The following is a 26,172-nucleotide window of genomic DNA, read 5'->3' as shown; positions in this document are numbered from 1 at the left end:
AGCGAAGCGGCGGCTGGGGGCGCGGTTCATATGGCAACGCGGCGCGAGCTGTAAACACGCGGGCTGCGCGGAGGGAGGCACGCGACAGGCTCGGGCCCGGGGTTCCTCTGGCGGCCTCGCCAGGCGCTGGGCACGAGGCGCGATGGGCTGTTCTAGCAGCACCCAGACCCAGACCGAGGACAGCAACCGGCCGGCTGCAAAACCCAGCGACACCAACGGGCTGCAGAAATGTGGTGAGCACGGGTCGGCCAAGCGGGGCTCTCCAAAGCCGGGCTAGGGGCAGCCCGGACATCCTGCAAGGGCCTGCGCTGCTGCCCGTCTCCTAAAGGGGGTCAGCTTCTCTCGGAACCGGTGTTATTTGTTGTTCTTGATCGCTGTTGTGATTTTATTAAACCGTGTCCTTCGCTAGCTGCTCTATCCCAGCCCTCCCTCCCCGCCAAGCACTTTACAAAGGTGGATTCAGGTGTCATCTCTAGCTGAGGGAATTCTGCCATTTTGCTTAGTTATCCAGAAATAAATGCTGTTTATGCAGCCAAAGATGTGCTTAGTGATTTACAGAACAGGTCAAAAGCTGATGGTCGGTGCCCAGCAGAGCAGTTTAGGTAGCCCGGTCCTGTAAATGTGCATGTGAATTCTTTTACTCAAGAAACTGTGCTGAGTTCGATGGGACTCTTCAGGGGAATAAAGTCATGTACACAAGTGTTTTAAGACTGTGGTCCAAATAAGTCATAACATGTCAAAGGATGACAACAAACAAGGAAGGGGGAATTGCAGGAACACATCAGTCTAAGCCAGTGGTTCCCAAACTTTCACAACCTGTGAACCCCTTTCACTAAAATGTCAAGTCTCGCAAACCCTCTCTTAAAAATGAATATTTCCGGGGATTTTCTCCTTTACTTGAGTATAAATGATAAAAGCAGTGATCTTGGAAATATAAAATTTGTTTTTATGACTTGCTTATTACACCCTATTTATTAGACATTATTATTTATCATTACAGTATTTTTATTACATTATGAAAATGGAAACACTCTTCCAAGATCTCACTTTCATAGATTGTGTCACTTTGAATAAGCCTGTTATAAGACAAGACTCGTATGTTTCATCAAGTAGTATCAGATGTGTAACAGCATGAAGGTATTTAAGAAGCCAACTCAAAGAGTTCCTCTTACACAAGCATTCAGGTCTTGAGCAGTCCAGGCAAACAACACATGTTACAACAAAGCTTAAACTTGTTCTTCATAATAATTTTAAAAACAATACTAGTTGCCTCTTTAATTTTTAAAACAGCAAAAAATATTCACCTCCCTTTCCATTTCTTATAAGGAATCTTGAAGTTTAAATCTCCTCAGTGTGATAGGTATGCTTGCTTTTATCTGCTTAGCTCTTGGAAATCTAGGGGCTCCGGGCCACTGGCCCCTTGCTGCCTAGGGTCTCTAGGGACAGCTCTGTCCGCCATTAGGGAATTTTTTCCTGAGAACCCCCTGTAACATTTTGCAAACTCCAGTTTGGGAACCAGTGGTCTAAGCGAACCTACTTTCAAGTTAAAAAGTAAATCCAGCACTTGAATGAAGAAGATCTCTTTTTAAATAGAAAGCATATTAGTATCAAATGATTATACTACTTGTTCTGCATTCCCAGAGTTAACTGTGAAGGACGCACCTATAATAATCATTCAGACAGGCACTGGCCACCCTAGAAATTTGTCAGCATAATTTCTGTTTTTGTGTTCTTTTTTTCACAGATTTATAAACTGATTATAAAAAGTGCTGGAATTTAGTATCCAAAGTCTTAGCCTAAAACCATTAACTTTTTTTTAAATAGACAATTTCTAGGTAGAAATTTTAAGACTCCAAAAGAGTCATTAGATAAAATCTTAACAGATTCCATTAGAGAATTAACACAAAATAAAACAAAAAAACAAACCCCCAAAACCAAAACCCAACCTAATCTTACCTGCAAGTTTGTGAAAAGCAATAGTAAAGTTACTTTGTAGCAGCTGGTAAACCAACACATCAGCAATTATTCCATAACATAGAAAAGCTGGGGGTACATTCCCATGGCAGAATTTCCTGACCTCCTTCAAGTCTAGACACAATTCTTTGTCTATTATTGGGTGGTTAGTGTGGTTTATGTAACGGATAAGCTTTTTAAATTAAATTTCAGCTTCAGCCATCTTCCACATCAACTAAGACTGGCCCTAGAATTTTGTAAGCAACTTTGGGAAAAAAAACAAAACTGTTACAAGCAGTTTGTATATCTCAACTCTGAAAGATGACAAATATTTATTACTTTAGATAAAACACAACCAGTTATTGCCTTAGATGATGAAATGATTGTCTCATTATAAAAACTACTTTTATAACAGCTTAGTGTCACTGATCTTAATGCCTATCATTATTTTTGTCATTCAGATATTTTATATTTATGCTACCTTATGTTTTGCTTTTTCATAAATGTTGTCTGACAATAGTTTGTCTTATAAAAACAGGCCTTGTACTCCCGCTGAAACCACTGGCAAAAAGAGAGCAGAGTCGCATCAAAATCTGAGCCCAGTTCTGCAATCTGCTCATGTCACTAGAACTTTAAACTTTAATTGAGTGCGGGTTGCAGGATCAGGCATAAATATTACTGGATTTTCAAAAGTGTCTAAGAGGTACAAATCCCCTTGACTGTGGTATTATCTAAGAAGCCCCTCCACCAGCTCAACCCCACTGAAGAATCACCCATGTCCTGGGCTGATCCACACTGAGTCAGATTCCACTGACAGTACAATTCCAATGGCTATACTGTAGTGCAGAATCTGGTCGCTAACATCTGCAGGTTTAACATTCAGGTTCTTTAAAAATGACAAGCATCCATTAGAACAAATAATCCAATATTACAGTGAAAAGGTGGAAGTAAGAAATTATTCTGATATTTCCTATGCACATAGTGGGAAGGATATCCTTAAGCAAGTTAAGGACCCAAGCCTACAAAATCTCATTCATGCAGATATGCCGTGCTTACACAATTCTTTTGAGCCTTATCCTTCTTGAATGAAGTCAGTGAGAGTTTTGCCATTGACTTAAATGGGCCACTGATTTCATGAGGAGTATTTTTCTGACTTTCAGTGGGCCTTTTGATCCTAAGTGGCTTGGTGCTTTTTAAAATCCCACCATGAATAGACAACCTGTTGATATTTTTTATTTGTTGAACAGATAATGTGTATATTTTAGTATATACAAATATTCATACTTTTTCGTTGTGTTTTCTTCTGATTCTAAAGTAGAGAATCAATAAAATTGTGAATGACTATAACAGTATTCAGAATTTTTGAATTAGCTAATATAGAGGTAATTTTCACATCTTGAAATATATGCTTCATTACATGTATTTTAAGGGAATTACTGAGTAAAATACTTACTCTGAGTAATAATTTTTACCTGATTTTGAGCCTAATTCTGCCCATGGATGTACCTGGGTCACCTATCATTGCCTTCAGTTGAATGCAGTTTTTCAAATATGATTTATCTGTGATAATAAGGTATGAGTTTTCTTTCTTAATTAATTTGTTTCCAGGTTAGAGACAAGTCATCCTATCAGTCCTTTTGTACAACGTCTTTTGAAGCCAGTGGTAGTTTGGCATAAAAATAAATTTCAGGACATAGTCTGATATTAGGACTTGATCCTGCAATCCTTATCCTTATGAAATCGATGGGCCATTCCTATCCCATTTAAGTCAATGGCAACCCACTCACTTTATTTGAGCTGGATCAGGCCCTAAGGAGCTAATTGTGTGAATATGGAGTAGCCACATGAATAATGTTTTGTGGGATTGGCTCCTCAGCTTGCTTAAGACTATCCTTCCCACTACCTGCAAAGAAAATATACAAATCTTACTTTATCTTTTCACTGTATTATTTGTCCCAATGGATGCTTGTCATTTTTAAAGAACCTGAATGCTAACCCTATAGGTGTTAGGACGAGGCTCTCAAGTATGGTACTGCCCTTTGGAATTGCACTGCTGGTGGAATCTGAATTGCGGAAGATCAGCCTACTATGCAGGTGATCATCCAGTGGCACAGATCTTGTGTGACACCAATCCCTTGTTGTAGTTTCAACTTGTTGGAGCAAGTATTTAGCCTACAGCCAGGTTAAGTTAGAGCAGTCCTGAGCAGGTGTGCCCCTGATCTGCATTCTCTGTAGTTCAACTGAACCCCGGGATCAGATCCTTAATTTTCTAATATTTCTCTAAGATTTTAGATGTAAGTTTTCTTTCAGAACAAATAATTTTTGAAGCTTTGAGGTTATTCTGATGTCATATTTGAAATTATTTAGTTTTCTGGGCCAGATCCTGCCACCTTTACTCACATTAGCTATCTGCTATTCTGAGTACTTCCATTTGCGGTCATTGGAACTACATACATGAGCAAGGGCTACTCCCATGAGTAAGGGTTTTCAGAATTGGTTCACTTCTTTGTATCTAGTGCCAGTGCTTTAGCTTATGCTCAAATAAATTGGTTAGTCTCTAAGGTGCCACAAGTACTCCTTTTCTTAGTGCTTTAACAAATATTCCTAGATTTAACACATTGCATCTCCATAAACTTAGCTCACAAAAATTTTAATAATTTCATTTTAGAAGTTATTTCAAAGACATTTTAAAATCAGTTGTGCTAAATCCTGGCCTTGGCACACGTGCAGTATGGAACTCAAACGCAACTATGAGCCCAGTTGGTTTCTGTGCTGCAGAACCCCTGCACATACCTTAAGAATGGAAGAATCTCTTCATGGTGGTCACATGAGTGCTTTGGTAGACAGCCATGCTCTCTCTGGTAGATATAATCAGGAAATGGGGCCATCAGCCAGGAGAGAGAATGGAGCCATCAGGCCAAAGAACTATTTCCCCACCACCATCACCAATCCATCCATCCTAATGGGTGGAGGAGATACGAACATTCTCTTATGCCCATGAAATAGATTTGGGAGAAATTGTGCCTGCCTGAGAGTATAATTTTCCCAGTCCTTCTCGTGGGGCCTTGTGACTCCAGGTCAACCCTACATAAGTCTCCTCTGGCATAAGTGCCATAATCTAACACTAATAGGGTTGGATAAAATACGCACATAGTTAACTTAAAAACTTGCTTGTTTGCACTTAATTTTACTGATATCCCTACCTGCGTTCTTTAACTATGTGTTAGTAGGTCTAGTCATGGTGCTGTTATAAGGACTTTACATACAGTTATTCCCCTGACTAGAGGAATACTAGCTGTAGAATAAAGGTTTTCTATGTGTGTGAAATCTTTGCTGTTGTATTTTAGAACGTTTGTTTTGTTGTACAGTGTTAATAGCAGGTTTGTAAGGGAATAGTACTACTGAGATTGCTAGGTGGAATAATGCAGACTTGGCACACTTTTGTACAATGGAGCCCCCTGAAAATTTTGATGAAATAATTTTATATTGTTCCTGCTGTTTCGGCCTACTTCGTCAATATGCTAAAGCCAAATTCCTTGTCAGTTTCATTCTGCAGCTGGCTTGGTACTAGTGCTTCTATAGAAGAAATTCCTGTTTCTGAGCAGAAAAGTGGAGACTGAAATTACTGAATCTCAGATATTTCAGTCATTCAATTTAGATGGTGGTTGTTGTTTTGTTACTGTACGTTATAAGGCATATTAACTTCTTAAACTAATGTTATGGTGCTAGTAAGTTCGGACTTGTGTAAATATGCTGAAATACTTACTCAGGGTTGGAATTCTTACCAACCAATCAGGATGCAAGTTATTTACTTCCTGAATTAGTTTAATAGGAAAAAGATATTTACAAAAAGATTTCTGTTAATTTGTTTATGGAAAAACTTATTTCATTCAACTGAAATGTAATTGCAAAAGTTTGTGGCTATTTCACTGTATCTGAAATAAGTATCTAAATGAACACAAACATACAACTGCTGGCAGATGGCTCTATTACAGAGGTATGAAGTTTGTGGGAATTGCCTATCTAAACTCAAAATAGTTTTACCATTTCTAGCTCCAACTTTATCTTCTTCCAACAATGAAAATAAATATTTTCAAAGGCTTAATATATTATCACTATAAGGAATCTTAAGTGTTGATTGCCACAAGATATTCATATTTCTAAGGAATGAATATATTAAGCTGATGATTGGGGCCCTACTTCTTCCATTTTAGAGAGTCTACCCTATTTTGAATGAAAGCAGGGGAATGCCCTCTGAATTCCCAGCAAGATGGACTTTACATGGCATAATACTATTTTAAAATCCACACTTGCATAGGACATATTATATAAAACCTGTCATCAGTTAGATATGAAAAGAGGAAACAGGTACAAACTGGAATTTGAGTAAAGGGCTGTAGACTAGCACAGGGTCTGTTGTTCAAACAGAAGGCAATTGTGTTGGCTCCTACAACACAGGCTTTGCATCCTTGTGTGCAAAGGATCTGTGTTTCTCTTGCCACTAGAAGGAAGCATGGGTTAGTGGTTAGAGCAGAGGACTTGGAGCTGAGGCTTGAATCTTTTTCCTTGTGCAGTCACTTACTCATTGTAAAAAGAAAAGGAGTACTTGTGGCACCTTAGAGACTAACCAACTTATTTGAGCATAAGCTTTCGTGAGCTACAGCTCACTTCATCGGATGCATACTGTGGAAAGTATAGAAGATCTTTTTATACACACAAAGCATGAAAAAATGGGTGTTTACCACTACAAAAGGTTTTCTCTCCCCCCACCCCACTCTCCTGCTGGTAATAGCTTATCTAAAGTGATCACTCTCCTTACAATGTGTATGATAATCAAGGTGGGCCATTTCCAGCACAAATCCAGGGTTTAACAAGAACGTCTGAGGGGAGGGGGGTAGGAAAAAACAAGGGGAAATAGGTTACCTTGCATAATGACTTAGCCACTCCCAGTCTCTATTCAAGCCTAAGTTAATTGTATCCAATTTGTAAATAAATTCCAATTCAACAGTCTCTTGCTGGAGTCTGGTTTTGAAGTTTCTTTTGTTGTAATATCGCAACTTTCATGTCTGTAATCGCGTGACCAGAGAGATTGAAGTGTTCTCCGACTGGTTTACGAATGTTATAATTCTTGACATCTGACTTGTGTCCATTTATTCTTTTATGTAGAGACTGTCCAGTTTGACCAATGTACATGGCAGAGGGGCATTGCTGGCACATGATGGCATATATCACATTGGTGGATGTGCAGGTGAACGAGCCTCCGATAGTGTGGCTGATGTTATTAGGCCCTGTGATGGTGTCCCCTGAATAGATATGTGGGCACACTTGGCAACGGGCTTTGTTGCAAGGATAGGTTCCTGGGTTAGTGGTTCTGTTGTGTGGTATGTGGTTGTTGGTGAGTATTTGCTTCAGGTTGGGGGGCTGTCTGTAGGCAAGGACTGGCCTGTCTCCCAAGATTTGTGAGAGTGTTGGGTCATCCTTCAGGATAGGTTGTAGATCCTTGATGATGCGTTGGAAGGGTTTTAGTTGGGGGCTGAAGGTGATGTCTAGTGGCGTTCTGTTATTTTCTTTTAGGCCTGTCCTGTAGTAGGTGACTTCTGGGAACTCTTCTGGCTCTATCAATCTGTTTCTTCACTTCCGCAGGTGGGTATTGTAATTGTAAGAATGCTTGATAGAGATCTTGTAGGTGTTTGTCTCTGTCTGAGGGGTTGGAGCAAATGCGGTTGTATCGCAGAGCTTGGCTGTAGACAGTGGATCGTGTGGTGTGGTCAGGGTGAAAGCTGGAGGCATGTAGGTAGGAATAGCGGTCAGTAGGTTTCCAGTATAGGGTGGTGTTTATGTGACCATCGTTTATTAGCACTGTAGTGTCCAGGAAGTGGATCTCTTGTGTGAACTGGACCAGGCTGAGGTTGATGGTGGGATGGCAATTGTTGAAATCATGGTGGAATTCCTCAAGGGCTTCTTTTCCATGGGTCCAGATGATGAAGATGTCATCAGTATAGCGCGAGTAGGGGCGTTAGGGGACGAGAGCTGAGGAAGTGTTGTTTTAAGTCAGCCATAAAAATGTTGGCATACTGTGGGGCCATGCGGGTACCCATAGCAGGGCCGCTGATTTGAAGGTATACATTGTCCCCAAATGTAAAATAGTTATGGGTAAGGACAAAGTCACAAAGTTCAGCCACCAGGTTAGCCGTGACATTATCGGGGATAGTGTTCTTGACGACTTGTAGTCCATCTTTGTGTGGAATGTTGGAACTACATCCATAGTGGCCAGGATGGTGTTATCAGGAAGATCACCGATAGACTGTAGTTTCCTCAGGAAGTCAGTGGTGTCTTGAAGGTAGCTGGGAGTGCTGGTAGCGTAGGGCCTGAGGAGGGAGTCTACATAGCCAGACAATCCTGCTGTCAGGGTGCCAATGCCTGAGATGATGAGGCGCCCAGGATTTCCAGGTTTATGGATCTTGGGTAGTAGATAGAATATCCCAGGTCAGGGTTCCAGGGGTGTGTCTGTGCGGATTTGATCTTGTGCTTTTTCAGGGAGTTTCTTGAGCAAATGCTGTAGTTTCTTTTGGTAACTCTCAGTGAGATCAGAGGGTAATGGCTTGTAGAAAGTGGTGTTGGACAGCTGCTGAGCAGCCTCTTGTTCATATTCCGACCTATTCATGATGACAACAGCACCTCCTTTGTCAGCCTTTTTGATTATTTACAACACACACTTTGCTTCTCTACAAAAAAAAAAAAAAGGACACTAAACTTTCTAAACTACTACATGCCACAAGGGGCCACAGCAATGGTTCCCTCCACCCACCCAGCAATATTGTTAACCTATCCGACTATACTCTTAGGCCAGCAGAAGCAGCTGTCCTATCTTGCGGCCTCTCCTTCTGCCCCTCCACCCCCACAAACATGATACGGTTCTGTGGTGACCTAGAATCCTATTTTCGACGTCTCCGACTCAAGGAATATTTCCAACACACCTCTGAACAACATACTAATCCACAGAGACCTCCTTACCAACACTACAAAAAGAAGGATTCTAGGTGGACTCCTCCTGAAGGTCGAGACAGCAGACTGGACTTCTACATAGAGTGCTTCCGCCGACGTGCATGGGCTGAAATTGTGGAAAAGCAGCATCACTTGCCCCACAACCTCAGCCGTGCAGAACACAATGCCATCCACAGCCTCAGAAACAACTCTGACATCATAATCAAAAAGGCTGACAAAGGAGGTGCTGTTGTCATCATGAATAGGTCGGAATATGAACAAGAGGCTGCTCAGCAGCTCGGCAGCTCTCCAACACCACTTTCTACAAGCCATTACCCTCTGTAAAAATGAGTGGGGTGGGGGGGAGAGAAAACCTTTTGTAGTGGTAAACACCCATTTTTTCATGCTTCGTGTGTATAAAAAGATCTTCTATACTTTCCACAGTATGCATCCAATGAAGTGAGCTGTAGCTCACGAAAGCTTATGCTCAAATAAATTGGTTAGTCTCTAAGGTGCCACAAGTACTCCTTTTCTTTTTGCGAATACAGACTAACACGGCTGTTACTCTGAAACCTGTCATTACTCATTGTGTGATCTTGGTAAAGCCACTTAGCTTCTCTGTGCCTCAGCTTCTCCACTCGTAAAATGTAGAGCAGGGATTGGCAACCTTTGGCACGTGGCCTGTCAGGGAAAGCTGCTGGCGGGCCGGGACAGTTTGTTTACCTGCAGCGTCCGCAGGTTCGGCCGATCGCAGCTCCCACTGGCTACGCTTCGCCGTCCCTGGCTGCGGGAAGTGGCGTGGGCCAAGGGATGTCCTGGCTGCCGCTTTCCGCAGCCCACATTGGCCAGGGACGGCGAACTGCGGCCAGTGGGAGCTGCGATCGGCCGAACCTGTGGACGCTGCAGGTAAACAAACCATCCAGGCCCACCAGTGGCTTTCCCTGACGGCCCACGTGCCAAAGGTTGCCAATCCCTGATGTAGAGTGTCCTTAGCTACCTCCTGGTCATGTTCTGGGTAAGTTCTATTAATTAATATGTGGATTAATGTCTGTAAAGTGCTTTGAGATCCTCGGATGAAAGGTGGTAGATAAATCTAATGTATTTTTCACTTCATTTGCTTATTCACCTTTTTGCACTATATTATGCTTTGACTATGAGACTAGATTACTTCATTTAATTTTTTTTTCTAGTCAATTTTCATTTATTTTCACTTTGTGGTACAAGTAAAACACCAAGTTGCTACAATATTTGCAGGGAAGTATTAGGATTTTTTTTTAAATTGTTTCTATTGAAATATTTAAAATTTAGAAATATTTCTGTTGATGTTAAATTTTGAAAACCTTGATATTATAAAACCTATGTTTTGGTTCTGCAGTATGTGGAACTGACAGTGTCCTGGTAAGTGTAAAATGTCAAGTGCACACAGTTCTAGTGAGGATTTTATTCTGTAAGCAAATGTAATCTTCTGCCTATTTGAAAGTTAAAACTAATTTTATGTTGAAGTGTAATGTAACTAAGGGTTCAATTCTGTAAGCACACATGCCAGTAATTTTACTCCCAGAAGTAACATGGTAACACGTGTGTTAATGTTTGCAGGATCAGACTCTGAAGAGCCAAATTTTGAAAAGAGCCTAGTGATTTTGGATGGCTCCATCTTTGGTGTCCAACTTGAGACACCTTTAAAAAGGCCTTATCTTCAGAAAGTGGTGATCACCCCCTTCTTGAAAACTACACCCCTTTAAGCTGACTCAGGTTGAACACACAAAGGCATGGGGAAAATCATTAGTTGCACTTGTTTTGAAAATAGGGGCCATGACCAGAAAATACCCCTTCTCCTGGAAAAAAACCAACTCTTTAAGAAATCTGTGCATGCCTTCTTACTGAGTTTGGCTTGTTATAGTTCTTTGTAATCAGATACCTAAAACCCCTCATTTCATGTCATTCTTCCCACTATACCTTGAATTACTTTGCAAACTATTGTGCACCTCAATATTTGACAATGCTCATTTGCATGAAAACATGAAACTGTTGTGGCTTTATGTATATATATTTCTTTATAATATACAATACTGTTTAAAACATTTGCAGTTTTTCTTTTAATTCACAATCACACTTTTTTAAATTCACGAATTATTTTTATTTATTACTGTGAAGATTTTCCAGTGAGAAGATAAAGCAGAAAACTTTTTGCTATTCTATTGTAAAGCCCAACTGTACAGTAATATGTATTTTATAATATTCTCAATCAATTGAAATATTAATAACTTATGTGAATCATAATAGTAAACCCCATGCAATATAACAAAATCATAATGTAATCAATGGTGATAACACTTCAGTGACCCTTTCAATACATTTAGCTAAAACCTGCAATCTAACTTTGTGACTACGAACCTTGCCAAGATCCACCTAACATATATAAAGAATAATTGCATTATTGGTAGCCCAGTGCGTTGGTTCGGATTATAGTTTCCTATGCAAATGAGAGAGAGCATCCTTTGGATGCCCTATGTTTAGCACGTTTTTTCCATGTATGTTGTCACTTTCGATCCTTTATTCCTGCCACTCATCTACCTCAGTTGTCTTTCCTTGTACTCCTGCTCACTTCAGCCAGTATGCAGGTGGCACTTTTTAGGGGACTGCCTCACCTGAGTGCCCCTGGAGAAGTACTGTTTTCCCCCTGACTGCCTCTCACAGAGAACTGTTTTCCCTTCAAGGATATACCACAATGAATTTATCTCAAAAGCAACCAGACTCAAATAATCTGATTAAAAACAAGATTTATTACATTCTTCAGCCATTCCCCTACGTGTTTAAAATATTGCTTAATTCTGTTGACAACTCTCATCACCGCAATAATCATTTCACCAGAAAATGCAGTTTGTCATAATCTTGCAATTACTATATTAACGCATTTCCTCCATGAACTCCCTAAGGCTTCTTTCATCATAATATTTTTTGTGAGATAGTTAAATTCAATGTCTTGGCAAATTTAATCAGATGATGATTAAATCGGCCCGGTAGATTGGTATTAATTTGATGGCTCATTCTGTGACTTTTTCAACTTTATGATAAAATGCCTATAGAAATGATGCATAAAAGCAATTTTGTTCTATTTTCTTCTCCTAAACTTCATCTGACTAGCAGACCCATAGCTTTATTTATCCTGTAATCCAATCATAGATGAAGGAGCCAGAACTGTTTAGTTTATGTTTACCATATTTCAGTGATTCCTTCCACATTAGTAGAGAAGTACATTTGAATGTATAGCTTGTGTTTATAAGATAGACTAATATGTACAGTAGTTCAGTGTTAAAAATGTTGTGTATTTTAAGAAATTAAAATGCTTTTTCTTGTCATGTATGTGAAGTACTGTATGCTGTCAATGCCCTGGTCTTCACTGAGGTTAGCAGTGGTTAGATGGTAGCATTTAGGCAGGTGTCCCATCATTCTTTGAGGTATATGTTCTCCCCTCAATATGTCTGGTGTGCATATTACCGCCGCTATCGTTAACAGGAACTGTGTAGCTGCATCAAGGGGAGAATCCACCTAATGGCTGCTAATTCTACTGAATATGAAAATCTAGCTCAGTGGTTTGCGTTTTCAAGTGAAAGACATGGCACCTCATCTGTAAACACCATTAGAAGCCACCTGTGTGCATCTAGTGTGCCAACTTTCTATCGCACAAAACCAAGCACCCTTGCCCCGCCCCCAACTCACTCCATCCCCCCTCCCTCCATCTCTCGCTCTCCCCCACCATCACTCACTGGGCTGGGGCTGGGGGTTGGGGTGTGGGCAGGGGTGAGGGCTCTGGCTTGGGGTGCGGGTTCTGGGGTGGGGCCAGTAATGAGAGGTTCAGGGTGTGAGAGGGAGCTCCAGAATGGGGCAGGGGGCCGGGGATGAGGGGTTTGGGGTGCAGGAGGGAGCTCCAGGCTGGGACCAAGGGGTTCAGAGTATGGAAAGGGGCTCAGGGCTGAGGCAGGGGGTTGGGGTGTGGGAAGGGGTGTGGGTTCTGGGAGAGAGTTTGGGTACGGGAGGGTCTCTGGGCTGGGGTGAGGGGTTGCGGTGCAGGAGGGGGTTCGGGGTGTGGGCTCTGGGTGGCACTTACCTCAGGTGGCTCCCAGAAGCGGCTGCCATGTCCGGTTCCTTAGAAAAAGGGGTGAGGGGGCTCTGCGTGCTGCCCGCAGGCGCCACCCCCACAGCTCCCATTGGCCACGGTTCCTGGCCAGTGGGAGCTGTGGAGCTGGCACTCGGTGTCACCTTGCGCCTAGGAGCTGGACATGCTGGCTCCTTCCGGGAGCTGCGTGGAGCCAGGGCAGGCAGGGCACCTGCCTTAGCCCTGCTGCGCTGCCGACTGTGCTGACCAGAGCCACCAGAGTCCTTTTTCGACTGGAACTGGACACCTGGCAACCCTATGTGTATCCTAGGGTAGGATTTAACACTCAGTACACTGGCTGTATGCATATTTTTGCTGTAGAAATTGTTTCCTTGGTCAGTATCTGATCATATGGGCCTGACTCAGACAACACTTACATATTCAATATGCTTTACTCATAGGAATGACAGATCTATTAAAAGAATAAGTTTTATACATATAAATGCAAACTGTCTTACAGGTTGTAACTAGAGCTGAGTGAATAATTTGTTCAGGGGTTGAGCTGAAATTTAAAAAAAACCTGATTTTGTTCAAGGCAAATGAGAGAACTGAAAAAAATCATTTAGGGTCAAATAAAATAGTTTGTTTAAACCAAAATTATTTGTTTCCAGATTTTTGGGTGTTTTTCACTCTTTTGTTTTGTTTTTAAATTAGCTAAATATTAAAATAAAAATACATTTTTGATATGAAAAGTCCAAACAGTATTTTTCAAAATGGCCAAGACACAACACTTCCAATTTTCCAAAATATATTTTTTAGGGCTGTCAAATGATTAAAAAAATCGCAATTAATCATGAGATTATAAAAAATAGTCGCAATTAATCACAGTTTTAATTGCACTGTTAAAAAATAATAGAATACCAATTTAAATTTTTTATAAATATTTTTGGATTTTTTTTACATTTTCAAATATATTGATTTCAGTTATAACACAGAATACAAAGTGTACAGCTCTCACTTAATATTTATTTTTATTACAAATATTTGCACCGTAAAAAAGGAACAGAAAAAACAGTATTTTTCAGTTCACCTCATACAAGTGCAATCTTTTTATTGTGTAAGTGCAATTTACAAATGTGGAATTATTTTTTCTTTTACATAATTGCACTCAAAAACAAAACAATGTAAAACTTTAGAGACTACAAGTCGAAGCATGAAGGGGATACAAATGTTTAGCATATGTGGCATGTAAATACCTTGCAACGCCAGCTACAACAATGCCACGTGCAATGCCTGTTCTCACTTTCAGGTGAGATTGTAAATAAGAAGCGGGCAGCATTATCTCCCATAAATGTGAACAAGCTTGTTTGTCTGATAGATTGGCTGAACAAGAAGTAGGACTGAGTGGACTTGTAGGGGCTAAAGTTTTACATTGTTTTATATAATCAATTATTTTTTAAGTCTAGTTAATTTGTTTTGAGTTAATCACTTGTGTTAACTGTGATTAATTAACAGCTCTAATTTTTTTCCTTCTTTGGCCAAAACTATTGGCTGAATTGGACCAGAATTGGCAGATAGTTTTGGTGCCCTGAAAAATGCATTCTTCAGCGAATTTACTATTCACCAAAAGCATTTCACCCCACTCTAGTTGTGACGTAATTGCACAAGTGCTGTCCTGATTTAGTACTGATCTATTTTAAACACTTGTTCATTAATGTCATATTTTCTCTCTTCTTTTTAATTACAATAAATAAAAGCTACTTCGGATGAAAACTTTCCAACCACAGAGGAAAATGAAACTATACCTGACCAGACAAAGTTAGACCCAATGGAGGAGGTGGATCTCACATCTGAGGAGATAAACCCTAGTGAGAATCTTCCAGCAGAGGAGCCAGAAGTTTTGATTCCAGCACCAGCAGAATGTGTTAATTTTAACTATAAAAGAGTGGATCTGGACGGCACTCGACCACTGGCTGCAGAACCACTGGAGGACACTGGACCACCGGCAGAGGGCACTGGGATACCGCCACCTGCAGGACCGGCAGAGGGCACTGGGATACCGCCACCTGCAGGACCGGCAGAGGGAAGTGTCAGCCCTGTAACAGAAATCATCAGGAAAGTACAAAGTAACGAAGAGGACCAACTCATTGAGGGTAATATTTGTGTTTTCGGAGATTCAGGAGGCCAAATTCTGCCTTTAGAGACTTGTGTACAAGTCCTGTTGACTTCAGTCAACACTGCACATGAGTGTGTGAGGGCAGAATTTAGTCCACAGAGTTCTTACACTGTATTATATGAAAGAATGTGGTTGGGAAAGTCTCATGTGCAGAAGTCAAAATTGTAATAACTGTAATAAAGCCTCTCAGCACTATCCGTTGTTGACTGTGCTACTTCATTTCACTTCATTTCTGTGTTTTCTGGTTAGATAAAACATCCCTTAGACTCCTCATTTAAGTGCTGAGGGGTGTTTCTTTGTAAAATATTATTGCTCAATATGCACAAATGCCATATTATCCATTTTAGTATATAGCTGACGTAAATATTATTGTAGTGTTATCCTTGTGGGGGGAGTGGGATCTCGGCAAGCTATAGAAAGGAAGGGTCGTTCCCTGTATAGTTTATTTGTAAAGCACCTAGAGAGTGCTGGATGCAGTTATTCTAGAAGCATAAGTAACACAGGCATCAAGCTAACTGCATAGAAAGTCCTTTTACCTTGCAGGGAGTCAATGGGCCTCTTTGAGAGAGGGTAGCAGAAGTAGTCTTTGCTATGCTCAGTTATTATACTGTAGGGCATATTTCTCCCTGGTGTAATTCTGTTGGCGTTACCTGGTCTAATTCTATTGGAGTTACACCAGGGATGCATTTGGCCTTATAATACAGAGTTCTGCTTTCTATTGTGGTGGTGTTCTACCAATTCAAAAAAACAGAAACAAGCTGTGGGGGGAGGAAATGGGCAGAAGGGCCATCTTACAGGGCTAGCTGCTAGACAAGCAGAAAAGCACAGGAGATATGAGTGTAAGAAAAGGAGGAGCATGGGGTAGGGTTTCTCGAAGAAGAGGAAAAGTAGATATCTGGGGAGGAAAATCATGTCAGAGAGTATTTGCAGTGCATCACAAAGGTGGAACGTGGATTGAGGGCCTGGGGACCTCATGGAAGGGGGGAGTGCAAGATGCGGTAAGTTATCTCAGGAGAAGGCTGCTCAGTGAGTCAGAGATCCAAGGGAGTGTTTACACATGAGGGCAGAGTATCCCACGCATGGATTGGGTTTCTCACTGGCTGAGTGTACATGTAGTAGGTGCATGTCTAAGGGGAGTAGCTTAAATTAGGGATCAGGTGTCTCACAATGAGTAATTGCCACTTATTAAAGAATTGGACGCTTTATGGAGAGGCGTTCCCTAGGGGAGCACAGATGGGTGAAGCACATAGGGCATGTGCTCTGTAGGAGAGCATGCCACCAACAGCCTCTCCCACTGCACATTCCTGCTGAAGAGGGGGAAAGGTCACTTCTTCAAGCAGAACTTAATGGCACATGCAGTCACTTGGATATGTAGCATCACCGTCCGTAAATGTATTGGCTCTCCTGAATCTGTGTTGTGAACCTGTACCCCTCACATAGGGATATCTGAGGCACAGGAGCTGCCTTCTCCACTCTTACATATTCTTGTTTAAGAGAATTTGGAGTCTGCTTCTTTATGAGATGGTAATTTATCTCCATATCCGTTAAATTACTAAAATAAAATACTTGTGTTACATAAAAGCTAGATGGCTGACTTGGTTAGTTTAGCTCAGTGGTTTGAGCATTGGCCTGCTAAACCCAGGGTTGTGAGTTCAATCCTTGAGGGGGCCATTTAGAGATCTGGGGCAAAAATTGGGGATTGGTCCTGCTTTGAGCAGGGGCTTGGACAAGATGATCTCCTGAGGTCCCTTCCAGCCCTGATATTCTATGATTCTAAGAGAGTTTGATTACTTGATTATTCCATTAACTGGCCCTTATTAGCTTACTAGCATGATATTGGAAGCAGAACACTGTCTAGTAATCCATGTAGCATGGACCCTGTATTGGGACATCTTTGCAATCAAGAAACTGATTATTTGTCTGAAGGACAGATATGGGGGTTATTTTGACCATTTAGTCATTGTTGTTCCCCTTCATCTCACAGCAGGATTCCTTTTTGGACAAACTCTGTGTACAGTTTTGCTGATGTCTGTCTCAAAATGGTGCTATTCTGCATACAGTTAATTTGTGTGTGTGCTCGCACAGGGAGGAGGGTTCTCTCCATGAATTTAGGGATGATTGGGCTCTTCTATTTATTTACAGCATTTTTTTTTTATTTCCTTAATTCACTGATACTACTAAGAGGGATGACAGTGAGGGAAATCATTAGTTTTATATTTCAACTGGAACTGCACGCTACCACTCTTTTCTATTTGTGTTGTTGACTCTTGATAACAATATCTATATTAAAAGTTACATAAGAAAACAAAACCAGTTTAAATATGAAATCAAGCCTCAGCTCAGAGTTCTATGAATGACAAGTGAAGCAGGAGCATTTTATGGACGTGAAACATGCACGTACCTCCACAATTGTAAGTTACATTTGAATGTCTCTTATCTATTGATTCATTTGGTTGTTGACATATTGCTGTATCTATAAAAGCTATTGCAGGGGTGACAAAACCAGATCAGCCATGCAAAAAAGAGCTGGGGTATTTAATACCGGTTAAGGGTATCCTAATTTGATATCCATGGTTACTGTTTCCAGGTGAGACGGGAGAAAAAGTGGAAACTGAGAAGCACAGTGAGCTAGTAAGTGAGGGGACTGAAACAAAAGAAGAAAAAGAAACAGGAGAAGCTGTGGATGCTACAGCAGCAACAGAGATAGGTATGTTGACAGAGAAGTGAAGAACCATGTGTATTATAATTTAAGAGACAGAAAAGCTGTACAATGTTAATGAACGTATCTTTCATTATCATTGCATTCTCAATTTGCAGCTGCTGCCTTCTGATTTTAACACAGGAGGCATAGTTACCTTAAAAGACGTTGTTTTTTGGTTTGTTTTTTGGTAGTAATCAGGCGTAAGTTGTGCATTCTATCGGGTCTCATTTGTATAATGTTCCTATAATCAGTAAATCATTCCCTGTTTGGCAAAAATGGTAGACTTTCTCTAATGCACAGGCCTGGAAAATTAGATGTTTCATTAAGAGCATGAATCCCATAGTTACTATTTGCTAGACTTATTCTTATGAATAGTTTATTATCACAACCTTGAGATTTCCTTTCCAAGATGATCCTTCATTTTAGATCCGCCTGCTCTTTGTTATTAGCAGCTGAATTCAGGAACATAACACTAGGATAAGTGCAAATTCCAGAGTCAGTGCAATCGTGTGGGTAAGTAGAAAGCATGAGCTGAAGAGAGAATGTTTAAAAACAAATGAAAAATTATAAATGTAGGGGAATAGGAACATCACTCCAGAAGAATTTAACTTTACACTCAAATTATACATCTTTAATTTCCGTCATCGCGCAGGCATTTCATGGGAGGTATTTCCTACCCCTTACTGTTAAACAGAGGGTCCCATATTAACTTTAATGGAAGCCGGTCACGTAGGGCCAGTTTTTTAGAGGTATTTAGTGCCTAAAGACACAGATAGGTTCCTAATGGGATTTTCAAAAGCACTTAAGTGCCTAACTCCCACTGATTTTTGAAAATCCCACGCCATGCCTGTCTGTATCTTTAGGTCAGGGGCAGGCAAACTTTTTGGCCTGAGGCCACATTGGGTTTCCAAAATTGTATGGAGGGCCGGTTAGGGGAGGCTGTGTCTCCCCCAAACAGCCAGGTGTGGCCCGGCCCCCGCCTCCTATCCTAACCCCCGCCCCCGCTTCTCGCCCCCTGATGGCTCCCCCGGGACTCCTGTCCTATCCAACCCCCATGTCCCCTGACAGCTCCCCCCCCCCCCGCCCCGGGGACTCCTGCCCCATCCACCACTCCCTGTCCCTGACCACCCCGGAACGCCCCATTCCTGACTGCCTCCCCAGGACCCCTGCCCTCTATCCAACCCCTCCCCCCACCCCCTTACCGCACACCCAGAGCACCGGGTCAAGCTGCGGCTCTGCAACTGCACTGCCCAGCTGCCCAGAGCATGGCGCGGTGCACGGAGGGGAAGGGGGAACAGCAGAGGAGGGGCCAGGGGCTAGTCTCCCGGGCCAGGCGCTCAGGGGCCAGGCAGGAGGGTCCCGCAGGCTGGATGTGGCCCATGGGCCGTAGTTTGCCCACCTCTGCTTTAGGTGCTTAAATACCTTTAAAAATCTGGCTCTTAGGACCTGTTCCTGCAAATTCTTACTCTCATAAATAGCTATTAGTTACATGAATAGTCCTGATCATTCTGATTGGGCTCACATGAATAAGAGCTATTTGTTTAAGAGCTGATGGATCAAACCCTAAGACCTTAGGAATATGCTAGTGAATATCTCTAAAAGCGGAAATCTATATGATCAAAAGGAGCCAGAGGACTCAGGAGTATAATTACCATTATCTTATGCCCCCATTCCGTATAACAGTGAAATAAAAGAAGAAAAATTCCAATAGCTGTTTTTTATAGTTAACACCACAGTATAAAGGTGAGCTTATTGTCAACAAAAAGTGAGCTGTTGCTACTTTTCTGCATACCTTGGGGTGTTTGTATTTCTATGCATAGCTCAGTCTGTCTGCACCACTGTGGGGGGGGGGGAAATGGTCATATGCACACTAGACAATAAATTATTCTTATTTTAAAGAGGGTGATTCTTGAAGCCTTTATTATGAGGTCATTGACTGTTCATCTGTAGGAAAGTGTAGAGAAACTCAAATTGTGGGTGTGTCCAAAATTAAGAATGAGTATTGGATAGTTTGGGAGTGTAGCTTCTTCTTGTGTACAAGCAATATCAATCTAAGGTACTTATATGCCCCTGGTACTGTATTACCTGAACATCTCACACTCTCTTTGCAATACCCCCGTGAGGCAGGGAAATACCATTATCTCTATTTTACAGATGAGGAACTGAAGCAGAGAGACTAAGTGACTTGTCCAAGGTCACATACTAGGTGGTGCAGTAGGAAATTGGACTTAGATCTCCTGCTTCCTAGGTTAGCACCCTAACCACTGGATCATCCTGTCTCTGAGCAGAAAACCTATATTTTCAAGGTTCCTAGCTTCTTCAGTTTCCAAGTACAAATAGTAGCATGGCCTAATCTTTCCCATAAAGCTGAAGTCACTTGGTCCTCCAGGCACAGAGGAGGAAAACAATTCTGTTTACTTGTCAGCATACAGTTTAAGATTTTAAATCTGGTTGTTTTGATAAGAAAACGGGATTGCCTCAATTTGAGCTATGGTCTCGTTCTCTCAATTAAATTAAAAATGTAATAATGTTGCTACTGTGATTTTTCCAGAGGTATTTTTCTCATTCAGCATGTCCTGGTTTGGACTATTGTGCCAGGGCTTCTCCTTTTTATTCTCCTGGTTTTACCTTGTCTGACTGCCACTATACAGAACTGAGACCATGTAATAATTTAATTTTAAATTCACATGAAAATTCTAGCACCTTAAATAATAAACTGGTTAATGTCAGTGTGGTTTAAAATCTAGATCTGATCATGCAGAATAGCACTGATCCAGTCCTCCCGTATTGCTGCCTGCTGGTACTGTTGAGCACTTATTGTGATAATGTCCAGGAATGTGGTGTTTACTGGTCCCCCTTCAAGCCAATAGAGAGTAGCCTCTGGGGGCTGAATAAGATGTCACTCACATCTGCAGCAAGTTCTGGATCATGCTTTAAGCATTTATGTGCATGGATTTGCTTCAGTTAAGTTTACTGTGACAAACCCATCTTGTACATTGCAGTGTTACAGGATAATGAGAAGAGCTTTACACCAAGAGCAATAAATCCTGAAAGGCGCGTAGCGTAGTGGTTAAGAAGTTTGGTAAATGTGCATAAACGTTGCCATTTGTTGCAGATTTGATATATAAGTGCTATTATGGAGGCAACTTCTGGCATAGGGCATTCACTTCCTCTTCACACCTGTGTAATGTGATGTAGTACATTGTCAGTTTGTACAATGCCATAACATGCCAATTCATTTTTTTTAATAGCTAGGCCACTGTGTAAAACCAAAGCATTGAAACCATATGAGTGGTGACTGCTGTAGTCTGGTGAATATGGCATCTGTGTTCAATGACAGCTTTGCCTCTAAAGATCCAGAAATGTTTTCTACTTCAAATATTTCACCTCTAGGGATAAGTTTTTGGACAAAGTGGCCAGAAGTTGACTTTCATGCTGTGCGTTTCAGCATAGCACTTCTTAGCTTTTGCAAAGCCTCATTGTCATTGGAGACAATTCAATGAAGACCTCTGCTCAATGTGCAGCTGCAGTCAAAAAAGCAAACAATATGTTAGGATGCATAAGGAATGTGATGGTGAATGGTACAAAGAATATAATGCTGTTATATGAATCAGTGCATGGTGTGGCATTCTCTGGAATACTGTGTGTGGCACTGTTCACCTCATTTCAACAAGCATATTGCAGAATCGAGGGGATTCAGAGAAGGGTGACAAGAATGATCAGGGGCATTGAAAAATCTCATATGAAGAGTTTAAAAAGATAGGGGTTGTTAGCTTAGCATACAAATAAGAGGGGACATGATGAAAGTTTATAGAATAATGAATGGTCTAGAAAAGGTTGAGTGAGAACTGTCTCATAACACAAAAGCAAGGGAATATTCCATGAAATTAAAAGGTGGGAAATTCAAAACTGCTAAAAGGAAATACTTTGTCATACAATGTGTAACTAAACTGTGGAATTCACTGCCACAGGAAGTCATTGAGGCCAAGAATTTGGCAAGATTCAAAAAGAGATTAGACATTTATATGGCTATAATAAGCCAATGTCAGAGACAGGATACTGGACTAGATGACCATTGAGTTTGATGCAGTATGAGAATTCCTATGTTCCTCTGCTAATTTTTAATAATTGCCTTCAGTTCTCTGGCCTGAGTAGCCACCAGTGTACATGACCAACGCCATTGTCTCAAAGGCATTAGCAACATGAAGTCCCAATATGCGACAGCAACTTCATGAATAGTTATAATGTCTTTAAAAATAAATTGTTTTTTAGAAAGATAGGGATAATTTTTTTTTTGAGATCTAAAATAACAAACTCAGATTGTGGTTGGTGCAGTACACAACAGCATACCCACACAGACTCTCCCTCGAGCTGCTCATTTGTGTGTAACCAGTGTCACTGGTTTGTTTATGGTCATCTGCATGGTCTGTCTCATGCAGTGATCTGAAAGCACCTTTCACATACATGGTCTTTCCCAATCTTTGCAGGAGGGTATTTGCTAGTAACAGCAGCAGTGCAACTAAAATTGAGAATGTAGGTGTGACGGGTTCGGTCACAGAGACCCCTTTGGGACTGTCACCTGACATGCTGGAATTACCTCTGAGCCCATTTTCCCTGCCAGCTTGGGAGTCCAGAACCATGCCTTGTTGAGCCAGACACGCTAGCCTGCTGCAACATAGCCCAGGTCTGGTCCACGCCCCAAAGTTTTTAACCAAAAACTACTCAGCAGGTCACCTGTCTCCAGCACCCAGACACCCGGTTCCTAATGGGATCCAAACCCCAAATAAATCCGTTTTACTCTGTATAAAGTTTATACAGGGTAAACTCATAAATTGTCCGCCCTCTATAACACTGATAGAGAGATATGCGCAGCTGTTTGCTCCCCCAGGTATTAATCACTTACTCTGGGTTAATTAATAAACAAAAGTGATTTTATTAAGTATAAAAAGTAGGATTTAAGTGGATTCAAGTAGTAACACACAGAACAAAGTAAGTTACTAAGCAAAATAAAGCAAAAACACACAAGTCTAAGCCTAATACATTAAGAAACTGATTACAGGTAAAATCTTACCCTCAGAGATGGTTCACAGACTAGACTCCTTCCTAGCCTTGGCCTAATCCTTTCCCCTGGTACAGTGCTTGTTAGTTCCAGCAGACATCTTAGGTGGAAAGCAGGGGTGTTCTCATGGTTGGCCACACCCTTTGTTCTGTTCCACTCCCTTTTATATCTTTCGCACAAGGCAGGAATCTTTTGTCTCTCTGGGTCCTCATCTCTCCTTCTAAATGGGAAAAATACCAGGTTTAAGATGGATTCCAGTATTAGGTGACACGTTCACATGTCCTTTGAGACCCCAGCCTCCATTCTTCCAGGGCTGGCCGGCCTGCACGCACCCAGGAAGGTTTGCAAGTAAACAGATCATTTACAACCAATTGTCCTAGTCAATGGGAGCCATCAAGCTTCCAAACCACCATTAATGGCCCACACTTTGCCTAATTACAATAGGACCTCAGAGTTATACTTCATATTTCTAGCTTCAGATACAAGAATGATACATACAAATAGGAGGAATATATTCAGTAGATTAAAAGCTTTGTAATGATACCTTACAAGAGACCTTTTGCATAAAGCAAATTTCAGTTACATCATATTCACAGCTTTAAGCATATTTCCATAAAACGTATGGAGTAGGTACATGTGCAAAGAGGAGGGGGGATGGAGGAAGTGGGGATTGCTGAGGATGGATAGTGGTTTTCTCAGGCCCTCCCAAAAGATCCTTCCAAATATACTAGCAGAGGGGCAAACTATTCAGAATGTATTATTTAAAGGGGTTCTCAAGTTGACAGTCTCCCTTTAATACATATCTTAATATTCAGTGCATCACAAGGTAACTCTTTTTTTTATATATCTATTTCAGAGGCAACGAATAACGAGGAATGAGAGTCAGGTCTATTTGGACTTCCTCTTCTTGGTTCTATCAGCTGTTCAAATGAACGTTCTTTAATCTAATGGCTTTTGGGTGGGAATATCAGGATTTTAAAAAAAGCTTTTATGGACTTCACTACAAGCATTAACAAGGGGCACCAGAAAAAAATTAAGTATTTTTCCTGAAGTCAAGTTGCCAAGACTTCAACAAGTAATTGAAATGTATGAACTTTTTACCTATCTGCCATAGAGTGCCTTCTATCCACTGCTAATAGAGTGGAAGGAATTGTCATATAAAACAGTATAACTGCTCGATTTTCATTTAAGAGTTTTACAGGTTAAAATGAGTAACTTAAAATCAATCTGAGGGACACTGTTATAATTGGTATCAACTAACATTATACAGGATGCAAAAGATATAATACTGCATATTTTTTCAACGTTAGTGCTAGGTTGAGATCAGAAGCATAGGTCCAGTCCTGATCTCAAACCTGACACAGGTGAGTAGTTTCAATGAGTGCATGGACTACTCATGTTTATCAAGTTGCTCAAGTTCATAGATATATACAGGAATAGGACCTGAAAGCACCCATTTAACAGGACATGGCTAGATGCAACAATCAGTTTTTCAAGAAGATAAAGAATACATAGGATGTGACACCCTCTAATGACTAATGTCTTTTGGTGACTTTAAAAAAAAAAGGGTTACTGATAGGATAGCAGTAGAACATACACTTGGTAACTATTGCAGCGGAAGAACTATTGCAGTGGAAGAAAGCACACCTATGGAAGCGCAAAAGGAACTTAACAATTGCTAAAACTCAGACGGATACAAATTATTAATAAAATTACATTTAGACACTGTATAGTTTCTAAAATATAAACTGAGGAAACTCCTTGCTCTCAAAGTATGTGCATTCTAGCCACCTTTTCCCGATAGTGTTATCTTAAAAAAAAAAAAAAAAAAAAAAAAAAAGGAAAGAGTATACAGTGTGGATTCTTACTTGGTTTACAACATGCTAAATTGTTCTCCAGAAGCTGAATAATGAAGCCTTTCAACATAAACTTCCTGTGGAAACAAGCCTTGAAACAGCTGTTTTCATGGATGTGATAGAGCAATGTTTCCCAAACTTGGGCCTAGGGACGTAGCAGCTGCCGCTTCCTGTAGCCCCCATTGGCCTGCAGCGGTGAACCGCGGCCAGTGGGAGCCACGATCGACCGAACCTGCGGACGTGGCAGGTAAACAAACCGGCCCGGCTCGCCAGGGGCTTTCCCTGAACGAGTGGCGTCCCAAGTTTGAGAAACACTGTGATAGAGGATAAATCTGTCCTGATACTGAACAGGAAGAAAGGCACTACTGATTATCGCTGGGATTGTGTTTGCAAAACTCTTTGGCATAAGAGGTCAGAGGACTGCAGTCAGGAAAGAAAGGTGAGGCTTTTCAGAATGGGTGAGCACTTATTGGCTCCATTTAGGAGGTCATCACATAAGTGATAAAGATAAACACAATTTCTAAAATACTGAGAGACAAAGTCTGCATTATATGTGTACATCTGACTCCAGTTGGCTTTGGTTTGTGCTAAATATTTAGATTTATATCCATTGCCTTTTAATTTCTCACTTCAGCTAATATTGGTCATGTTTACTGTGTTATTTCTTACAGTCTTCTATTTCTTAACGTCCTGTTCAGACTATTGAAATTTACTCTGTTTTAAGATAGGAAACAACACCAGTTTTAGGTTGGAAGAACCCATTATCCTTATTTGCAGCCTACATGTTGTATCGAGTCACAGTTATTTTATGGGGTTCTATGTTCTTTGCAATTCAGTAGATGAAACAAATGTAATCAGTTCCATTTTCTGCTGAATATGCTGCTGTTTTAAAAATGCTGCAGCTTTTACAAAATACAGCTAAAATTCCTAGGACGTGGGTCCCGTCTCCCTCCCCCCCCCCGTAAAATTTCTGTGGTTGGATATTGCTGGGGCTTTCTATTAGTTCTCTAATATTGGACTCAAATCAAATCAAAGCAACTGCCCTTGTTACTTTTTTCTGATATCCAGTTCCAATACTGGCACAGAATTATTAAACATTTAAAAGGGTTTAAATATACTAATAGTAATTCCAATCAGTGAGACCAGTAGTAGTAGCAGCAGCAGCGGAGCTGCGTTAGTTTTTTTAAATGTAACTTTATAAATAATTAAGGTAACCTATAGACTGCACAAACAATCTCATTACCATGGCACAAACTGCATATCAGTGGCCGCTTCAAAGAAACAAGTGAAAACATCCATATACATCACACCACACAACTTTTTTGAAATCATTTAGCAATTTTTAAT

At 40.9% G+C, this 26,172-nt stretch overlaps 1 protein-coding gene across 1 annotated transcript; it reads left to right on the top strand.

Moving 5' to 3' along the window:
• ERICH5 (glutamate rich 5) lies at window positions 1–24,814 on the top strand. Its single transcript, XM_074944054.1, has 4 exons — window positions 1–233; window positions 14,791–15,186; window positions 17,797–17,916; window positions 23,826–24,814. Exons 1-4 carry the CDS (start codon window positions 143–145, stop codon window positions 23,846–23,848), a joined length of 630 nt encoding a protein of 209 aa, XP_074800155.1. The 5' UTR covers window positions 1–142; the 3' UTR covers window positions 23,849–24,814.
• The last annotated feature ends 1,358 nt before the right edge of the window (window positions 24,815–26,172 follow it).

Source organism: Natator depressus, chromosome 2 (genome assembly GCF_965152275.1).
Source record: "Natator depressus isolate rNatDep1 chromosome 2, rNatDep2.hap1, whole genome shotgun sequence".
Taxonomy (NCBI): Eukaryota; Metazoa; Chordata; order Testudines; family Cheloniidae; genus Natator; species Natator depressus.
The sequence above is the reverse complement of the archived record's forward strand: the minus strand, read 5'-3'. Positions and strand labels throughout refer to the sequence as shown.

Excerpts from the sequence above, each read along its gene's own strand:
- ERICH5 (XM_074944054.1), top strand. The coding sequence starts at position 143 with ATGGGCTGTTCTAGCAGCACCCAGACCCAGACCGAGGACAGCAACCGG. Across the intron at positions 234-14,790 it reads CAACGGGCTGCAGAAATGTG|CTACTTCGGATGAAAACTTT; the intron begins GTGAGCACGGGT and ends AATAAATAAAAG. Across the intron at positions 15,187-17,796 it reads AGAGGACCAACTCATTGAGG|GTGAGACGGGAGAAAAAGTG; the intron begins GTAATATTTGTG and ends TACTGTTTCCAG.